At 40.9% G+C, this 21,156-nt stretch overlaps 1 protein-coding gene across 1 annotated transcript; it reads right to left on the minus strand.

Annotated features, from left to right (window-relative positions):
- Window positions 1-1,763: 1,763 nt before the first annotated feature.
- LOC149274438 (integrin alpha-IIb-like) lies at window positions 1,764-18,852 on the minus strand. The gene is made up of 20 exons (XM_089505472.1): window positions 18,746-18,852; window positions 16,643-16,716; window positions 13,960-14,000; window positions 12,192-12,244; window positions 11,551-11,759; window positions 10,738-10,920; window positions 10,599-10,644; window positions 9,974-10,081; window positions 9,543-9,598; window positions 8,938-9,089; window positions 8,243-8,368; window positions 7,345-7,412; window positions 6,475-6,622; window positions 6,143-6,229; window positions 5,395-5,474; window positions 4,504-4,609; window positions 4,110-4,259; window positions 3,863-4,000; window positions 2,812-2,913; window positions 1,764-1,829 (listed from the first exon to the last, which is right to left on the minus strand). The coding sequence occupies exons 1-20, from the start codon at window positions 18,850-18,852 to the stop codon at window positions 1,764-1,766; spliced, it is 2,100 nt and encodes a 699-aa protein (XP_089361598.1).
- Between the last annotated feature and the right edge of the window lie 2,304 nt (window positions 18,853-21,156).

A 21,156-nucleotide genomic window follows, 5' to 3' on the forward strand; every position in this document is an offset into this window, starting at 1 on the left:
AACGCAGCACATTTAGCTTTAGAAGTTTCCTCCGTTTCAAAGTATCAGCGCCTGCATTTCTGACACGTGCCGGTTATGTACTCTGCAGAAATGTACATGATTAAATTATTTGTGGAAATGATTTGGACATTTAACGGTACCGATAATGGCCCTTTCTAATACTCATACCTGAAAACGCTGTCTCCGGCTACCTGGAGCCCCCCCTTACTGGAGGTGGTCAGGAGGTCCCGCCAACAACGGTGGGCGGTCCCTGCTGACGTTGTGGGCAGTCACTCTGAGGTCATGGGACACATGCCATTTTTGGAGGGGAAGTGGGGCATGCCACAACGCCACTCCTGCGTCCCGGAGTTTACCCACAGTGACCCAGAGCGTAGGTATGCTAATGCCGGATTTAGCTGTAAAGAATTTAATTCAGCAGAGTATGTGGAATGTCGCCTTTAAATAATTTATCATTGACAGTATTTCATCTCACATCATGCCAGATATTTTATGGCAATATCTGTCCTTTTGGGTAAGGTGTAATTTGTGTGAGGAATCTCACGAGTGAAATGCTTGGAACATAGAGCATCGCTGGCAGTGCTACACATGCGCATAAATCCCAGTTTGGAGAGATGCAGCATTGGGGGAAAACGCCTGCAGCCCTTTTCAGCCGGTGATTGCTGGGATTGTGCAGATGTCTGGACATGGGAGAATACATGCTGCTCAAGACCTCTGTGCCGGCGATGTAACACCTAGGGGCTGCATGTGTCTCTCTGCCAGTGCCTGCCTTAATTTCAGCCAAACCGTCGCCAAATCATAAACCACTTTTCACCCCTGCCATTTTTATTAGTTTAGGAGAGACTGTAGCTCATTTCCAAAAGGATTTTTAGACAGCAATCTTTATTTTTTTTTTCTTCTGATCATTTTTTTTAACACAAGTGTAAACGCAAGAGTCCCAGAAAAGAAAAAACAGAAAAATGACCAAAGTCAGCCATAAACATAAATTATAGCTTTATTTCTTTCATAAAATGTAAAACAAAAAATCTAGGTGGTAACACATAAGGCTGAATATTGAAATTATAGGACGGTATCTTTAAATTTAAAAGTTTTCAATATTCTGTCTGGAGTTACTGAATGCTCAGTGCAATTTGTACCTTTTTCTCACATAAGGTTATATGATCCATTTAGAAATGCCATAACGTCTGTTGTTCTTTCAACAAACCACTGGTCTATAACACTAATGCAGGTTCGGTTATGGATCTGTATGTCACATGACCTCTGTAATGAGATCAGTGCACACAGGCCAGGACCTCCTGTCAACAAAACAGATGGAAAAGGTAGAGATACCCATGAAGGTAAAGAAAGAATCCAGGGGGCACTAATATGGAGGTGGTGCTGGTAAGACTGCCGCGGACTCTTTGTCCTCTTGGCTGCCCTCCCTCGATATCATCCTTCAAAGGTATCAAGGTGAGTTTACAAAAAGATTTGCCATTAGAGGGAGTTGTTTTAGTGAAATGTGGACATCGGCAGTTGCTTCGGCAAGGCTAGTTTTTGGGGAATTTTTATAAAAGTTTATAAACACACGGGACTTTTGGGAGCTTGTAGTAGTTTAAGTGGTTTGCATGTTTGTTTAGCAGATGTAGGTGGGCAGGGAACTGGGCAGCTAAATTCTGCAGGGCACAAGGATGAAAGGTTCAAGTGAGTAACAGGGGGCAGCTTGTAAGTAAGTGGTAGACGGTTTGCATGGGGATTCCGGGGAATATCGTAGAGAAAGAGGTCTGTCTCTACTGCTCATTGGTTAATTCCTCTTGGTCATCCGTAGGAGGACGTGTTCTCTGGAAGAATCCAAGCTAATGTAGAGATTAGAAGGAAAGGCAAAATATGTTAGTGTTATGTCACACAGAAAAATGTTGTGACTGGAGTTTATTCACTCAATAGTGAGTTGTCAACAAAAGTAAATGTGTTTTAGCTACAACTCACTGTTTAGTGACTAAATTCCTCTGATTGTCACATTAAGGCACCAGCCCTTTAGTAACGAACATTCTGTGACAGCTCTGTGCTACTCACCTTCCACATGATGAATATAAAGAGAGCCAAAATAAGTAGCCCTCCAAGAACTCCCACAATTATCCACCAGAGGGGAATTTCTTTTTGGCCATCAGGGCTCACCCACAAAACCTTTGTGTCTGCCTAGTAAATTTAACAGGAATCGGAGAGGAGACAAAAAGATGGATTTAGAATGTAGATATAAAGCGCGTGTAGGTTGTGTGCACTGTAAAGAAACTCTGATAAAAGATACTTACATCTACCAAGAGAAAAGATACGATAACAGAAGAAAAGGGGTTGAAACATGAGAGTTATATTTATGCAATAACAGGTGTTGGGATACAGGGATTAAGATTGTAACCATGATGATTTATTAATGTAATAGGCCTAGGCAGATTTTACAGAGAGCTATGTAAAGAGCTAACAAGGCTTTATTCCTGAATGAAACACAACTCATGGGTCAGATACAGAGGAGATCAGAAGTGAGCAATCACTTTACATGGACCAAACATAGCTTTCTTGGTCCTGACTAAGGTAGAAGAGGGTGAAAGAGGGTAGAAGAGGCAAAAGGGTTAAGATAGAGGGAGGGAATAGAAGCGGTAGCCAAGGGGTGAAGGGCCCTGTTAACATTAAAGGCACAACTGCTCAGATTTGTAGTGATGATAGTTTTAATGATAATTATTTATTATTGCATTTTACTCATAGAATGGAAGCAGATTCCATAGTACTAATAATGTAAAATGCTACTTACAAAATTTCCACGTGAGCCATTTCACCAAAACTTACTGTGGTATCACTGGACAGCAGGGTTTCGGGTTGAATTCTGTACGGGACACCAGTTACCTGGAAGGAACCTTGAGAAAGCAGAGTGAACTGCTGCTGGGGTCTCTGGATAAAGAAAGATTAGAAGATAATTCTACACAAAATAATTTCACAGACTGGAGTACATACACAAGGCTACTTATCAGCTGCCCAGGGACCCACAGTCGAGGATGGAAGAGAGGAACCAAGCGTAACGTTACAATGCTATACGATATTGAGAAATAAACATACAAACATGTGCATTGATTGCAGTGTATGCCTACTTAAATTCACTACTGTCAGTGGAAATAGTTTGGCTAAATCCTTTACCTTCAGGCCTCTTCAAAACCATTAAGGAAGTTTTACCTTCATGAAGCTGGGTACCCAGAGGATACTGTGTAGTTTCAAAGTTGCTCTTCGATCCCGCTCCAGATTTTGTATAGAACATTGGACCTTCCAGCAGGGCATGCTACTGCAATTCTTTAACAGATATATACAGAGATGACTTAAATTACAATTTTTAACAGTCCCCTGAAACCCCTCAATATCTCACCCTTTCACTTTAGTTGTTTAAAAACCACGTAGGGTGTTTAACAATTAACTTAAGCTGCGTCTGTGTATTAGAAACCCGCCGGATGTGCATAACATGGAAGAAGCCACCCGAACTCCCAGTTCTCGGGATCTGAATGATTGTTCGAACTCATTAAAATTACCTTTTGCCAAGCCTAATATGAAGTTGTTGGGTAGTTAAAGCAGCTTTTGTAAACGTGTCACGCTGACCATCCTAGAAATTAAAAGCTATCTACAACTTATTTTTAATTTTTTTTAGGTTTTCAAACAGCTGTGCACCAAATATTGCACTGATTAAAATCCTTTCCTTTTTATTATCTCCAGCGATGATGGGACTCCCATCTTCACAACATGGCCTTTTTAACCATTTCCTCTCATTGATTTTATGTCCACATACATGCCCCTGTTCACTCTCGTTTCATGTACTTGCCAATAGAATGGGATGCTTGTGCTTTGTCCCCTCTACCATCACGGTGTAATTGTCTTGACCTTCGCCTTTTCTCCCGTCCTCCACTTCCTGACTGGCTGCATGTCTTTTGTTCAGCCGGTGATCTCCACCTCTGCTGAAGTTTGCAGGCGCTACAGTAGCTGTGGGGATGTCCAGCTAGAGAACAGGAAGCATTTAATTCAGTGCTATTTAGTAGTTGAAAGGAAGGAAACTAAGAATTGGTGTAAAAAGATGACACAATGTCAGAGAAACATGGCCTGCTGACCTCCAGAGGATTTAGTCTTGATTGTTTGCTGCAGACCATTTCACTGTCCACCTCCAGGTCCAGAGGATAAAGGAAGAAATCGCCTTGGTAGCTTTCTGGGCTCTGTACAACTAACTGGACATGCACTGAGCTTGGGCCGGCATTGTGTAACTAAAACCAAAATATGCGGCATGTTAAACAGTCATTAAAAAAAGCAACATAAGACATAGAGGTTTATCATCTAAAAAGTGAGTAGAAACTGGATTAAATATTTCACGCTGTGCATTATAATCAGCCAAATTGTATAGATTCTCATGTTTGTATGGCTGGGTTGGCCCTGCACAAGGAATGGTTAAATCAGCATCTGGATATCATCTTTCTGTATTTTCCCCAACAACCTGCACTGAAGATATACCTCGTAAACATGTATGACTTCCTCCCCGTAATCGTGAGGCTTTTTCGAATCTGTGCGAGGTTCCCAGTTGGATAAAGGAAGAACCGCTTCAGCTGGGTGTGAGCTCCTGAGATGGGGAAGGCAGATGAATATAAGTTGGCATTTGGATGTGGACCAATTTCTCCCCCAAAATCTCACTGCTTTATACAAATATTCCCATATCTTCTTATGATATACTTGCCACATGCACAAAAACAAAAAAACGTCTTACCCACGAAGTTCCAGTGATGCCTTCACAGTGACGGCCAACTGTACCGATAGGACAGGGTTGCTTGAATTCTGACTGTTACGGCTGATAAAGAGAGCGTTCAGTAATGTAAAATATCCTAAAACACCAGATTATGAGAAAACAAAAGCAGCAACAATAGGAAAACTGCAGTTTCACAAAAGGCCATGCTAGGAAATCAAGGCAAAACCATAGTCAGAGAAGAATACTCCGACCAGTTTGGATCACCATATGTGCGTCCATATGCAGGGCTGGTCTTAAACCAAGTGGTACTCCAGACAAGAATACTCTTTGGGGGCCCGTTTTAGATAGTATTATCTAAACTTTTATGGCTGTGGAACACTCAAGGAGAAGATAGACATCGCAGAACACAGAGGGACACAGGTATTTTAGTAAAGCATCCCAGGATCTGCCATGACTTCAGACCAGTTTACACCATTGATCCGTGATTCAGCAGACCCAGGCTTTAGCCTAGAATGGCTTGTCTTAAGACTAACCCTGCCCATATGCTGACAGGACTGAAAGTAAAATGGTCTGTGACATAAAAACACTTTCAAAAGTTTGCTATTGAAACTTATATACCGTGCCTGTACCTTGGTGAATAACAAATGCAACAATGGTCTTACCTCTTTATCTGCATTGGAAATGTGATGTTGCTTCCAGAATTCTCCAGGTTACTGAAACTGAGCTGCAAGTCTGCAAGTATCTACAAAAAAAGAAATACACGTCTCGGAAATGGGCCCAGAGAGGCTCAGATACACAAAATGGTCTATTAATTAAAAAATAGGACATAACTCTGAAGCTGATCCGAAGACAGATCAAGAGTAACGAACAAAAATTCTACAGATCGCTAGTGTCTGTCCATTTTGTCCCTAGTTATGAAACATGTTAGTCTGCTGCACATGGACATGCTATCTGTGGAATGTTGCTTGATTGTATTTTGCAGCATTAATTTATTTTTTTATAGTGATCGCATGGAGATGTATTGCCTTGGATTGCTGCTTTGTTTCGAAAACTTGGATGGAGTATCTGTTCTTCTCAGCAGTTAAGAGTTACTACAAGCAAGACAAGTGGAGCTCCGTTTCATAGCATAAAAGTGTATTCACTAACAGACAGAGAAAGAAGATCCTACCTCCACGCCACGGCTGACATGTTTTCTAGCTCTGGTGGGAAACCAGTTCTAACCCCTTACACTCCAATTAGAGAGTCATGCCAAATCCGTTACAGAGTTTATGGCCCATGAGATATATCTAAAACTGCACGGGCCAGAAAAGATCTTCCTGTGGCATTTAAGATTAGGAATGACCAATCTGTACGATTAAAACATTTTCGAGGTACCCACTTGCATCTATCATTTTCTCATCTGAAACTCACCTCCATCCTATTGTTCATGGGATCTGCCAACTCACAAACCACAACCTCTGTGTCGTTCTCTTTTTTTGGAGCACAGGCTATTTTCTCCTGAAACAAACATGTTGTCGGTGATGGCATTAACACACAATACAACATACCTTGTGGCTTTGTTGGCCTTCTCTGTGTCTCCTAAAGTAGTGTGGCAAAAACACACTTTTTATACAAAAAGGTTTAAACCCTTTTTTAACGATTTATTAGACTGCCCATATAAAATCAATGGATGAATACTAGAACAAGTCCACTGGCTTTTTGGTAAATTAATGTATATAGTTGGTCCTCATACCCCTACATACCTCACTCTCCTGAAAAACTCCCACATAGTGAGCTCCAGCAGGGAGCCTGACGTACAGCTCAGCTTCGTAGGCTCCTTCACCAAAGTTTGACGCATTGAAATGAACATGTACCAGATTGTCAGCACCAATGAGGAGAGGCTCGTCAGGCCTGTGCAAAGAGAAAGGCCGTCGGTAGATAAAAGAACAGACTAATGAAACAAAACATCCCTTCAATATTAGTTCATCAAGGATTCCAAACCATTATAGAGGTCATCGCCACGACTGACCAAGAGTGTTAATACTGAGGTTACTCAAATGATTAGTCATTCAGAGAACTAGGCTGACAGTTACATAAAGGAGTCAACTGTTTCTATCTTTGGTCGACTGGAATCTATGGAGATGGACCAAACATGGCGCTTCATATCTGTATCTCTTTAGGGATCATGTTGGAATTATTCTGGGTCACGCAACTCCTGTGACTCAAAAAATGACAACAAAGCCATGTCCCCTGATTCTTAAGAAAAAAAACATTGAAGGCTGCCAACTAAGATGAGAGAGTATGGTAGCATGTCTTATCTACTGTAAGGCTGCTATACAAATCTGCTTGTGTATTGCAAATAAGTACTCCTTTATCAATACATCTCTCTGACTAACTCACTATTAAGAAATAGGTTTGTGGTCCTATTTGTGCTGTTTGGCATTAGATCCCAAAAACCTCAGCCAAACCCATAGTAAAGACCAGCAGAAAGAACACACTCCATTCTCATTGATCATGAAATCAGAGAGAATGAAACCTTTTTCACAGACTCCCAATAACTGGCTCTCCTCCTGTACCATAAAGAAGCTTGGAGAGAAGGGTCACTAATGTGGTAACCGTGAGCTTGCACTCACCAGGTGGCACTTAGATGCAGATCTGGGATGCAGAGATTATCGTCTCCACAGTCCAATAAAATGTAAGTCTAGAGTGGAGAAAAAGACAGTTACCTTTTCACAAAGACAAAGGGTGTTAATACGTCAGATTTTACACCTAGAGGTAGGATTTGAGCCAGGAAAGAGCTGTGTCACAGATGCCATGAGCATTAAGGGTTTGTAGATGGAGGGAGTTGGTCAACTGTGTAGAAGGCTGTAGAGAGGTCTATGAGTATAAGAAGTGAAAAGCCACCTTTTGTTTAAGGGGCGAGGAGGTTATTAGTAATTTTAGTGAATGCGGTCTCTGGAATGCTGTGGACATAAACCAGATTATAGAAAGTTTGTGGAGAGAAACCCATTTAGTTATAAATTAATCGTTCCAGCAGTTTGATTGCCAAGGGGAGAAAAGGAAACTGGATGGTAGCTTGATGGGGATGTGGCATCAAGGGAAGGTTTTCTTTCAGATGGGAGAGATGATATCATGATTATATGAGGATGGGAATACACCGGAGGAAAGAGAGAGACTGAAGTTATTGGTTAGGGTTGCGGTAAGGGCATCAGAAATGGACAGTAGGAGATGCAAGGGTACAGGGTCGAGGGGGAAGCTCGTAGAGGTGACTAGACTGAAACAGTTGATGGGGGCTTGTGGCGAGGAAGGGGGTTGAGGTACCATATGATTAACATAGGGGAGGATGTTATCCCTGATGGTGTCAGTTTTGTTTTAAAATAGGTGACAAGTTCTTGGGCAGAGCTGGAAGGTGAAGATGGTGCTGGAGGACAGAGAAGGGTGTTAAATGTGGAGAACAGACGTTTAGGATTACGGGAAAGGGAGGAGATCTGTAACCATTTGTTAATCCCTGCTCATGTCTCGCTATCTCACCTGGTTCTGTAAGAAGGTTGATCCGTGTAACGTGGGCTTTATGGTGTCAGCCAACTGCTCGTTCACAAGACTGAAGTTCACGCTAACAACAATAGCACTTAGCTTGTCCTTAAACTCTGATTTGTCCTGCAGGAAAGAACAGAGGAAAATCTCTCAGGAATCGTATTAAAGGACAGTAAAGCCTGAAGGAATTTAGCCAATTAACACACATTTAAGTGCTATAAATATCTAACTCCTTGTGTCTTAGTATAAAGACGTGTTGCTTATAACATTATTTTACTATTTGTGCAACGGTGAAGGCGCTGTTGCATTTATAAAAAATGTTAATTGCCCTCTCTAGAATTTTAGCCGAACAAACCTATGAACTGTCATTTTAGTCCTTCTTCTGAAGGTTTAATCACAAAAACAACTTTTCAGTACTTGCTTTTGTATGACATGACAATTAATTGTTCCCGGCAAAAATTATGATATGATTAAAATATTATTTCAGGGAAAGGTTGAGGCTTTCAGCAATTTAAGGAATGATGTTTCTAATCCTGAATTTAGTTACAGAAGTGATAAATTCATTACAGTAGGTGGAAAGCTGTAATATATTGATCCAGCCCCCCCCCACTCAATGCACAGTAGATAACACATATGATATATTTACATTGAGTTGAGGATACTTGAGTTTACATTGAGACAAGTCTTCATACCCGTAAGTAGGCAGTTAAGTTACTGCAGACCAGTTCTGAGTTGCTCTGTAGGCTGATAGCAATGGTTTTACTCGCTTGAGAAGAATCCAGGAATAAAGTTCTTCGGGAATGTTTGCTCTTCTGTCGATCCAGTTGGATGTCAGCGGAGATTTCTGTGATGCAGAGAAAAAGTGAACAGCAGAGAGAGTGAGGAGGAACATCTCCGTTTCTAGGTTGTAAAAGACCAGTAGACAGGAGAAGGTGGGCAAGAGGTGGAGGAAAAGATAAATAATGATAATAGGAGATGACAATTCTAGGATCCCTTCATCAAACAGTGATTCATGGGGATGATAACTATTTTCACGTAATTGGTTTAGTTATGCTTTGTAAAGGCATTTAGCCCAGTCCTGCTACTTGGTCAAACACAATGTACATTTATAACAGAGAGATTAGTTTTTTCACTCGCCAACAACTTGCTTAAAGACCAGTAATAGTAGGAGAAAAAGTTAATGGAGGGAAATCAAACAGGAATATAGTGTAAAGAGGAAACCTCAATGAAAGAACGTAAGAGGTGAGATTTAATGTTAAAAGTGGGGTTCGGCGTGTGTAATTACATAAGGACTAACCGAGTTTCCTTGGCAGGCTTCGCCCAGTGACTTGAGTACACACATAGAGGGTGAAACTGTGGAATAAAAAAACACAATATTACTATTCCATCCTACAGACCTTCAATTATCACCCCTTGTGCAAAAAAGACATCCGTTCACCTATTCCCTGGCAGACACACTCAGACTTTAATTGTAGATTGTAAGCTCATTTGAACAGGGCCCTCCTCACCAATTATTTCTATAAGTAAAATTGTTATGTTATATACTACTTGTTAGGTCCTGTCTACGGAATATGGTGGTGATATATATATATATATATATATATATATATATATATATATATATATATATATATATCCTACTCATGAGCAGCAAAACCTGTAAATTCCTAACAATGTCTTCAACTCCACCAGCAACATCTCGCTTTAACTAACATCGGCCCCCCTTACCAGCTCACAGCCGCCCCTGTATCTCTCTGGTAACAGTCCTTCTTTTCTGGGTTAATAGCATCTGGATTGAAGAAAAGTGTGGTGTGAAGGTGAACCACAGGCTGAGCCCTAAGGAGGAAGAGAATTTACTATGACGTGAGAATGTCGTGCGGGACGGTAGGGACAGGGAAAAAAGACAAGTTGTACAAAAACAGCTTTCTAGACGATGTTAAACAATTTCCAATATCCACTGGGTAGAAGTATTTCTTAGACACCTCTGAAATAAGAGGGGAGAGCATAAAAATGGTGAAATATAAATGAAAATAGTAGTGTGGAATAATAAAACAAGTCACAAGCCCATAAAGGAAGTCTTTCCCAGGAGTGCTGGGGTGGGTGCGTGGGGTGCAGGGCACCACTTCCTCTCAGGGCAGCTGTCTCTCCAGCCAATGGCACAGAACTTCTCGTTAGAGATGCCTTGCCATCTGCACATCACTTGATTAGAGTGCTGGAATATGATGTCATATTCTTTGCCTTGGCAATGTATAGAATGCCTGGACAAAAGTCCAAAAAATTTTACATTCCACACTTTAAAACCGTCAAACATGGTATAGAGTTTTATGCTTTGTCCCCCTCACAGACATCTTACCTGTATAAATACACATTTTCAGCTTCAAATGCACCAATCAGCAAGTCTTTAAAATAAACAAAAAAACAGATTTAGTTATGAGCTAGAACGTAAAAAATGATTTAGTGAACCATGTATCCATTGAATTCCTCGCATGTACCTGGATAACCGTTGCCATCAATATCTGTCCCTCCTCTCAGTGAGAAACCAAACCTGGAACGATGTGGGAGAGGGCTTTCCAAGACTTGTGAAGGTTGGGAGAACACCCCAGAGGCATGGCCCCTGTAAATATACACACAGCCACCCTCATTCCTGCCTCCAAAAGGAGCCCCCACGGCTACATCTGTGAAAGGAAGAAGAAGAGAAGCATATTAAGTGATAAGGTTTATCAAAGTGCTGATCACGTTGCTCTTTTGGTCATCAAGAACAAGCGACATTTAAAACTCTGGTTTCCACACATGAGAAGAATCAGGAGAAGGCAAGAATGAGAAGCTGCGACACAAAGTATGAAAAGGGGAGGAAACTGTTTATAACGCATACCTCTTAATCTTTCACTGTAAGAACTCCTCGGCATAATAAAACCATTGATACAGGACCAATCTCTCTTGGATTAGCCATGTCCAGACTGGCTATATTTTATGAAGGGGAAGGAGCCTGGCTGTACCCACCCCAATAACAATGAACCCTTGAGCACTGCAATTTGCAAAGCTGGTCACTCCTGAAAGAGTTTTTTTTTAGGGAAAGGGGCACTGAAAAGACTCGCAGGCTTTTTCTGCTTAGTTGTTCTAGGGTAGATTTCATAGGAAAATAACAAACGCTAAAGACTGCGGGACAAAGTTTTAGAGGCTGTTTCGCTACAAAGATCCTCTACACGTGAAGCTGCTTAAAACGTACAAGCATGGAAAAGAGCAAGGTGTACAAAGTAAACAGCAGCCTGTGGTCGGTTTTCAGAAATCATTGTTGAGCTCCTAACCTGAGTACCCATCTTGATCCAGATCCCCTAGAGAAGAGATGGAAGCCCCAAACTGTCCATATGCTTGAAACCCACTCAGGATTTGTTGATCGAAGCGAAGCCTGCCAGTCCATTTCTGCAGGTAAACATAGACGCGTCCAACTTCCACCAGCTTTCCACCTGTCCGTCGTTCCATGTACAGAGGAGACCCGACCACCACATCATCTTTCCTGCAAAGACAACGTGTGAGCTCCGAGGAATCTTGCTTGATGGCTCTTCATAATGCATTGTGTATTTAATGAGATGAAACCACAAACTCCTATTTTAGTGAATAGACCCAAAAAATCATAGCGAATGGACTACAGTAGCACTAGGTGAACACTAGGGAGCAGTCCATGCTACCGAACATGTCACATTATTTGACTTTCCTAGGCCATTGTTCTATTGTTCATATAAGCTAGGGGCGATACCTCCTGTCCCTTCTGAAATAAATGGCCCCTCGGCCTGTAATATATTTGCTTTTGGAATAAAAGGTAACACTAACACATTTAGATAATGAAACATAAAAGCATTTTTTTTATTCTTTTCTGCTGATTTAGATTAAATTAATTAGGCTGGTCAGGGTCTGTCGCTGCTAATATCGTACTAGCGATGATACTTACCCATCATTGTTAATATCCACCACTATCACCGAGTGACCAAAATACGCCGCAACCTGTAGGTAGCAAGAGAAACACACAGTAACGCTGACTGTATCCAGATCTATCATCGTACAGACAGTTCCAAGTCTCAGGAATAATCCCCGAAGTAGGTATACTGTATTGCAATTCTCTTAATCACCAACACATGTAATGCGTTATGAAGAGATTACTGATGATTATGTTTACTATATATATAAAAACACTTGGTTTCGTTCCAGCGATTGTGGTAAGAGATTGTGGTAAAAAAAGTTTTATTATGTTTCAAAGTATGGTCTGTGTTTAAGTCTTCATTACAATGGGGAGCTGAGGGGCCATTTGGCTCTTCATGCCCCTGGACCAGAAGGTGCCAGCAATTCCCTGGGCCATAGAGATTTTTCAGATGGCAGGTAAACTGTAGTTTCTATCTCACCTGGCTTCAGTTTACATGACAAAATGATAAAGTTCTGGGACCCCCTTGCAAGCTGTGTCGAGGAGCCACTCCCTTATGTGCATGTTAGATTTAAAAAGCCCTGTCTTGAAACTTGTTAACAAACCTGTGAAATGTATGCTCATTTATGGCACTAATATTACGAATACTGTGTGTATGGAAGGTAATAAAATATTACAGGCTTCATTAGCAGCAGATTAGGGCCCAATTCTGCACCAAGAGTTCTTTACAGTATGTAAAGCAATGTATGCACGTGGACCAGCACATGTAATATGTTAAATGCGCTGGTCCCAGACATTTTTTGGGGACTTGAAACAGCTGATTACTATATCAATAGCCAGATTAAAATTCTTCCTGGCCCAAACCAAGGTGCCAAGATAGGACCCCTACATTTGCATCATTGCACCTCATTTACCATACGAGGGAGGCAGCTGGACTGCACAACTCCATGATTTATTGCCCCAACAGCCATATCTATCTTATGTTGCTTTATTGATATTCCTCTATGACGGGAATGTTAGACAGGCTTGTATATACTCACTTGATCTCCAATAAAGGTGTAAATAAGAATCCGTATATTATGGTTGCCAACAATTTCAACCTGAGAGAAAGTAACAAATAAAATTATGCTTCCAACCCAAAGTCTTAAAGGAATTAACGAACATTAAAATGGGCCTTATAAATAATATAAAGAAACATGCAGACTAGATGGTTCTTTTCTGCCATCAAGTTCCATGTTTCTGAATAGATACAACTCGGCCCGGGCCTCGAAAACCAGGTGGAGGGACTTTAAGGACACAGAAACAGAGACTGAATGTAGGCATTTATCCTACCGGTTACAATATAGCAAATTCCCAGTTAGCCAAAAATTAGTTTTAATACCAAATGTAAGCATTTATCATAATGATCAATTCTTTGTTAAATTATCATTAAATATCCTCTATAGTTTTTAGTTGGGTTTTCAATACTTGGAAAGATCTAAATTTCAGAAACTCCAATGGGAAGCAGTAGAGCTCCAGCCAGCCTAGGAAAAGGGCCAGTAGTAGCCTCAGTGATGACCCAAATGGCCCAGTAAATGCTCTAGTAAGTTACTGGACGATGTCCACAGAGGTAAATCGCACAAAAATGTGACTCAAGTAATAATCATTGGGTTTGCTTGTCCCTTTTCTATATAGGTGTTTTTAACACATACGGTAACAATAGTTATTTCTTTAAATTGCAAAGTGAGTAACACGTCCATGGGGTGACCTGCAGGCTTCCCTCAAAAGTAAAATATAAATACAAAAAAAAAAAACTACTTACAATTCCCATATCCTTGTATCCTGGGGCCCCAATAACCAGTTCTATACAAATAAAAAGGAAGCATGCATATGGTACATAGGCAGAACGAGCAATGAGGTATTCGCAAACATACATGTACACATACAATGCACGCGACCACATATTTTGACATCCATTTATCTCCTTTTACTCTGCTTTCCCTATCTTTGTTGCGTCTCCCTTCCTAAGGTCTATCTAATCTTTCCTTCCCACTATTTCCCACTGTCCTTATCCTCTGCTTTTTTTATGCTTACCTGGATTTTTATCTGCTGTAAACTCTCCGAACGCTACCGAGAAACCTGTAGTTGGGGGGGGGGGGCAAGCAATTATTAATCAATAACAGATTCACAGCACTGACTTTAACCAATACCAAAGTACATTGTCATTCTTTAGGATAGATTATATATATATATATATATATATATATATATATATATATATATATGTATATACACATACATATATACACAGTAACTGGCCACTTTATTAGGTACACCTTTTCAATTGCTTGTTAACACAAATAGCTGAAGTTTAAAATGAGCATCAGAATGGTGATTTGAGTGACGTTGAACGTGGCATGGTGGTTGTTGGTGCCAGTCGAGCTGGTCTGAGTATTTTAGAAACAGCTGATCTACTTGGATTTTGACGCACAACCATCTCTGTAGGGTTTACAGCGAATGGGCCGGAAAAGCGAAAATATCCAGTGAGCAACAGTTGTGTGGACGAAAAATGCCTTGTTGATGTCAGAGGAGAATGGGTAGACTGGTCGGAGATGACATTGAACCTTGAAGCAGATGAGCTACAGCAGCAGAAGACCCCACCAGGTGCCGCTCTTGTCATCTAAGAACAGGAAACCGAGGGTAAAATTCGCACAGCCTCACCAAAATTGGACGATGGAAGACTGGAAGAACGTTGCCCGGTCTGATGAGTCTCTATTTGAATGCGACAGTCTACCCGAGTATTGTTGCTGACCATGTCCATCCCTTTATCTCAGACTTGAGACTTGAGATTCTGGCTTCTTGAACATGAGTTCAGTTCACTGAACTCCAACGGACTACACAGTCACCAGGTCTCAATCCAATTGGGATGCGGTGGAACGGGAGATTTGCATCATGGATTTGCGGCCGAAAAAAACTGCAGCAACTGCGTGATGCCATCATGTCCATATGGACCAAAATCTCTGAGGAATGTTTACGGCACCTTGTAGAAAGTCTGCCACGAAGAATGAAGGCAGTTCTGAAGGCATAAGGGGGTCCAACCCGGTACTAGCAAGATGTACCTAATAAAGTGGCCAGTGAGTGTATATAGGTGATCTAATGACATGGATGAGTTTAATAGTTTATAGGGTCAGTAACACAAAGGGGCAAAATGACCGAAGGTCAGTGACATTTCCACCATGATTCAGGGCCGTCCCCTTATAGGCGTAAATTGACATGTTGCATTGGGTGACTGGCTTATCAAAGTATTGTTCATGGTTAAGATTATTATTATATTGAAAATGGAGTTTCCCATTGGAGAAGACATCTAATGACTGACATGAATACCTTTGTATGAATTTTCCATTGGAGAAGACATCTAATGACTGACATGAATACCTTTGTATGAATTTTCCATTGTACTCCTATATGGCATCAACTTCTGGCCAGGATATGCCCGGAACAATGACAGAGATGGTTTTCCTTTTGGGAGGGTAGTAAGGTCCAGAGTGGAGTATAACCCTGTATGAGAAGAATTTGGGGTTAATAGTTTTGCACTGCAATGTAAAGATTGTGTGTAAAAATTTAATAATGTTTAAGCGGAGTAGGGGCTGAACATTTACCTTGAAAGAAATAGCCTCCTGGGGCTCCAACCAACAAAATCCCATCCTGTGAAAGAGAAGAGAGATGCGCTATATACTCCACACAAGACAATATAAAATCTATTCTTTCAATGTAATAAATAGATTTCCACATGCTTACAGACATCAGAGAACTTATATAAAAGACTAAAACACATTGTAGATTTAGGAAGCAACATATGGTTCACCAGCTTGCGATGAAGCTTAGTAGCTGTGGCTGTACAGGATGGTGGAGATCTAAGGGAACTGATATTTTTGTATCATTTGCATTAGCTAAAGATGAGGTTCCAACTCGGCTTTTCCTGGGATGGACACAGTATGTGTTTCTCCACATAGAAAGTCCTTGAATATGTATATATTACTATAGTAATATAGTGCTATATAATACATTACTATACGTACTCTGTATCCAAGCAGCCCAGAGTGTTTTGTTTTACTTTGATTTTTTTGTGAATAATGTGGTCTTTTAATCTATATTTGACTCTGTGTGTGTATATGCAGTGAGTGAATGTACATGAGGTCAAGTCAAAGTCAAATATGGAGTTTCTGATACTTAAGAATCCAAGCAGAGAATGCCAGTACCAGTTGCATTGTGCATTTAACCCCTTGGCTTTCCTACCACATTTGTATATTTCGTTTCAGCTTCTTATATGCTCACCTTGCGTATTTCTGCACTGAATCCCAACTCACAATATCTCTTATCTGGAACTACATTTAAAGAAAAAATATTCAAATAAGTTCAATATTATAAAAAAAAAAAAACCCCTTCAAATCCATCTGACTGATATTCCCTCCTTCCCTTCCATGACATTTCCGATCTTGACTCACCCGTGTCATACGTGTACTCTGGACCTGTTCTGACATCACGGCATGGAGCGTATTCGTGGAAGTCCCGCTGGTTGCTAGATAGGTAGCACGCACCGGTAGGGGTTACGCCAGATTCCTGATCATTCCTCAGGAAGTTCCAATGTTGCAACGGGGCACAAGCCTACGTGGCATGGCAATTATGGAGAAATGTTGTGTGGCTTACATGAAATCAGCCATGTGACCCAACAGTTTTAATATAAGATAAACCTCTGTTTCTAAGACCAAGACACTCCGTTTTGTTGACTTGGGCACCAGGCAGGGGTAAAAAGGACAGACTAGCTGGGGCAGAGCGGTTTTTATAAAATACTATGTTAGATCAACCTTCCTGACTGACTTGGCTCACCGAATGAACCAGCTTTTTGGAGGTACAAAAAGTTAAATTTTGGTGCATTTTGATGCTGCAAAACCCTACACACAACCATGTACATTGAAGGCGTATGCAACCCACTGGAATACAGGGAATTTCCCCCCCTAACATAAAAATGTTACCTATATGAAAAGTCTCTAGCAATACACTTGAAAGTGGTTTGCCAGCTCTGCCAAGCATTAAACAATACACCACCGGTACAAAAGCAGCATCTTCACGAGACATACATTGATGATACAGACTTACGATATAAATTAATATGGCTCTCCAATACTTAGAAATAACTAATATTCTTATGCTTAATTAAACTAATATTACCTATTACATTTGCTGTACAAAGAGTCAGCAAGGGAAAGGGGTTTGGCGACATCTTGTAGGAAATAATTTGTAGTCATACCACAATGTTGGTTCTCCAGGCTCTGACCGAGGCTCCTAACCACTGGTTGGACTTAAAGACTTTCTGAGTGATATCTGAAGACTGTATGACCACATCCCCTGTGGAAGCAAGTTAGAAAGAAAGGAATGGAAATTCAGAAAAATCATTATTAAAAACATGCGGACAGGATAGTTGGCCGTGGAAAAGGTATTACCTTCTTCTGACAGTTCATATGGCTTGAGACAATACCTTTACCATACCAGTATTCTTTTGTATGATTTAAGGAGCACACCAGCCCTGTTTTGTGTTAATTGTGTATCGGAGGCCATTTTGCAGGGACTTAAGTGTATTTCACTGCTGGAAAGTGCAACGCATTGTTTAGTTACAGGAGTTACAAAAGTAGACTTCTGCCTCTACTGAAAACGGAGAGCATTTGTCAGTACACGTCTTGCACATGCTCAGTAGAACTGTCATTCTAGTCAGAGGAATTACCTGCCCTGTCCACCTCTACCAAGGTGCAGTTTCTTCCTGGTGGATTCCAGGGGCACAAGAACACTCCTCCACCCTTTGTGACTTCTGGCTGATTTGTCTGCAGTTGTGGCGCACCAACCAGTACGTTCATCCTGAAAGATGTAATATTAGGTTTACGGCTGCTACGTACTTACTTTTCTTAGTTCTCACTAGAACTTCAGTCCAACTTTACCCATCCCTTTAGTACTTGCCCTTTATCTACAGCCTGATAGAAATCCACAGAAAATCCAAAGTAGCTGCCTTGGGGCCCACTGAATATTTGTGGGTTCTGTACATCCAGATTCAGAGCCTGAACAGCAATAAGAAAATCGAGGAGTAGCAGGTGTATATCCATGGTCTTCGGATCCAGAGGGTTCTGTTTGAAACATAAATATTTGATGACATTTGGACAATCTACCCAGCTGTCCTGTCTTATGTTTAGGATAGCCATATGCTTATCCCATGTATGTTTATAATTTACTTACTGTTTAACCTCTGCCCGTTCTCGAAGGTTGTTCCATTTATCTACTACCCTCTACATAACCTCATCTGTTGTTCCCAATGTTTTCTTCCCCCCTATAGACCCTATTGTTTTCCCAACACCATACTTTTTATACAACTAAAACATTATTAATATACTCCTGCCCAGACTTCTTCAGTAACCCACAAAAGACTGTTCAAGAAGCTTTAGCCAATTTAGTCGCAATTCTCATTGCACCAGCTCACAAAGGATATGAAACTGTTGACAGTAACAACCATTCCCCAAAATATCCAGTCTGTCCCTTTATCCAAAACAAAATCTAGCACTCACCTATCATTCTTCACAAAAACCTTAGAACCCCCAGTCCATTCAATGACCGTCCAAAAAACAAACACAAACAAAAACATCACCTTGCTCTTCGTGATCTCCTCCACCATTCTCACAGCCACATCTTTTTCCTTCTATCTTTCCAAAGTCATACACACTTCCATCATAACAGCCCCATAATATAGCAATCTTCAGATACTCCCAATAGACAAAAAAAGCTGTGCACGCAAATATACCTAACATCTAGAACCCGACCTCCAAAGTGCCACCTTTACAGCAGTACCTAGATCTTCATGTCATTCTTATAACAACCCACATATACCCCACGTCCATTTCCTTATACGAGCCCCAAAAAAGATCTACAGTTCCTCATCATGGCCACTCAAGAGAACCCCCCCATTCTAGCTTCTGCCATCACAACTCTCACAAAATATACCCACCAATCCTGTATTTTTCCTTGGTTTTTTTTAGTGTCCAAGGGCCTGTTTCTCATTCATTAAAGTTTTATAAAGAACGGTTAGCTTTTGTCCCTTGATTTACAGCTTTACATATTTCCTCCCAACAAACTCTTCAACATGAACGCGTGCCTCCGTCAATTATTTTTTCATCTCGCAATCCCTTCAGTACCCTTCTGCTTCTTCAACGACTGTTACCCCGTCGTCCTGCGATCATACCCTTGCCGTCGGCTACACTGAGCTCTCGTTCTCATTTATTCCTGTCCCCTTTGCAGCAAAACCACAGAGACACCAAAAATTCACTTGTTATCATGAACAGGAAATAAATGGCGTTATCACCGCAGCCCAGGGTTAGGTAGTAAGAGGAAACCAGAGCAGCCTCGATGGGGACAAGTAGAAAACCCTGGTTAAATGGTCATATGCTAGACCTTCTACATTGCTCTACTCTGCAGAAAATAGATATTTGCCCATTTAAACATAATCTAGCTCAAAACGGTACCCCCCCCCGACATTGAGCAATTACTTGTAATGTTTGCCTGTCCCTCTACTGTTTATGAAGACATTCTGCCAAGGATTACAAATTGTCCGATCAAACGAGTTCAACCCCAAATTATGAGTGTTTTTCTCTTGCATTTTAATTTTAACTGCCCCATATCCCCTCTGTGTCCAGTCATCAAGCTTTATTTTATATCTGTTCCTTCTCGGTTTCTGTTCTCCAATTTGATACACTGTCCTCATTCATAACTTCTTATTTCCGGTTTATCCACATGACATTTACTCCGATCCCTCCTATAGAATTTCTCTCCCGAACCTATGGTAAAGGTGCCCTACATGAAGGGAAAAATTTGCACCCTCATCAGCATTATCGTCAACCATTGTTTCCACATCAGTGATAAAATAATGCCCAAATATGTAGCCAATCAAGAAGAACAGGCCAAGTTTTCCCTGGGAAATGTCATTCTCTAAACACGATAGCTCGTATAAACAGAATCAGCATCTCTGTTCTCGCACGCTTCAGCACCTGGATATACACATTAGTTGAAATATAATCTGGCATATTCTAGATACTAAGGCAATTAAAAAGGGGAGGGAAACATAAAGAATGTCTATTATCGTTATGTAAAGTGAATAAAGGGCCTTCCTGTTCTTAATGTGTATCCATATGCTGCGTGGTGATAGCAGCTTGTGGTTAACATGCCAAGAGGGGGGTGACCAGGAAGACGCGCCGCTTCTGTCTCAGAGATCCGCGCATTATAACAGCAGGTAGCAAGATCGGAGGGTGTATTGGATCATTGCTCTTTAATCGTGGTGTAATTTCTGGCGTACGTCCAGTTTCACTGCTTTATCAACCATAGCTTGGGACGTACAATACTACAATTACAGGGGATAATGTATCTACCCCAAGTTAACCTTTTAACCCAGCAGATAAACCTATTTGAAGGTGTCTAAAGATTGAAATGGTCATATTTTACATAGGTCATTTTAATCTTTAAACTCTGCTCTCTACAGTGTTGGCAGTGACCAATATGTGCACTCAGTCGAAGCAGCCAACTTGAGTTCCTTTTCCCTGTACCTGCATCATGTATCTCCCTGTAGGTTACACTTGTTGAAGAGACCCCTCCCCATTGCCTCATGCATTCAGCCTCTCCAACAAATAATGAACATTAAATAGCACCCCATTAAATGCACATGATGGCAGAAATGTTCGTTTAGGTGACTGATTGGTTGAGGCAGACTTTGTAAAAGTGAGGTGTAGAAAACTTTGCGTAGAATAGTATTTTACGGTTAAACCAAGTAACTGCCAAAACAAAAAAAGTTCATGTTACAAGTTGCAAACGTGTATTTAGTAAAATGGAAGGCCGTGGAACGAAAGTTCCTCTTCTCTATTTACCTTTTGGTCACAGCAAAGACCCAACAAAATCATGGTTGAGGATGTTATGTTAGAACACTACCACCGCC

Source organism: Sceloporus occidentalis, unplaced genomic scaffold (assembly GCF_023333645.1).
Source record: "Sceloporus occidentalis isolate IW3139 unplaced genomic scaffold, rSceOcc1.0.p SCAF_330, whole genome shotgun sequence".
NCBI lineage: Eukaryota > Metazoa > Chordata > Lepidosauria > Squamata > Phrynosomatidae > Sceloporus > Sceloporus occidentalis.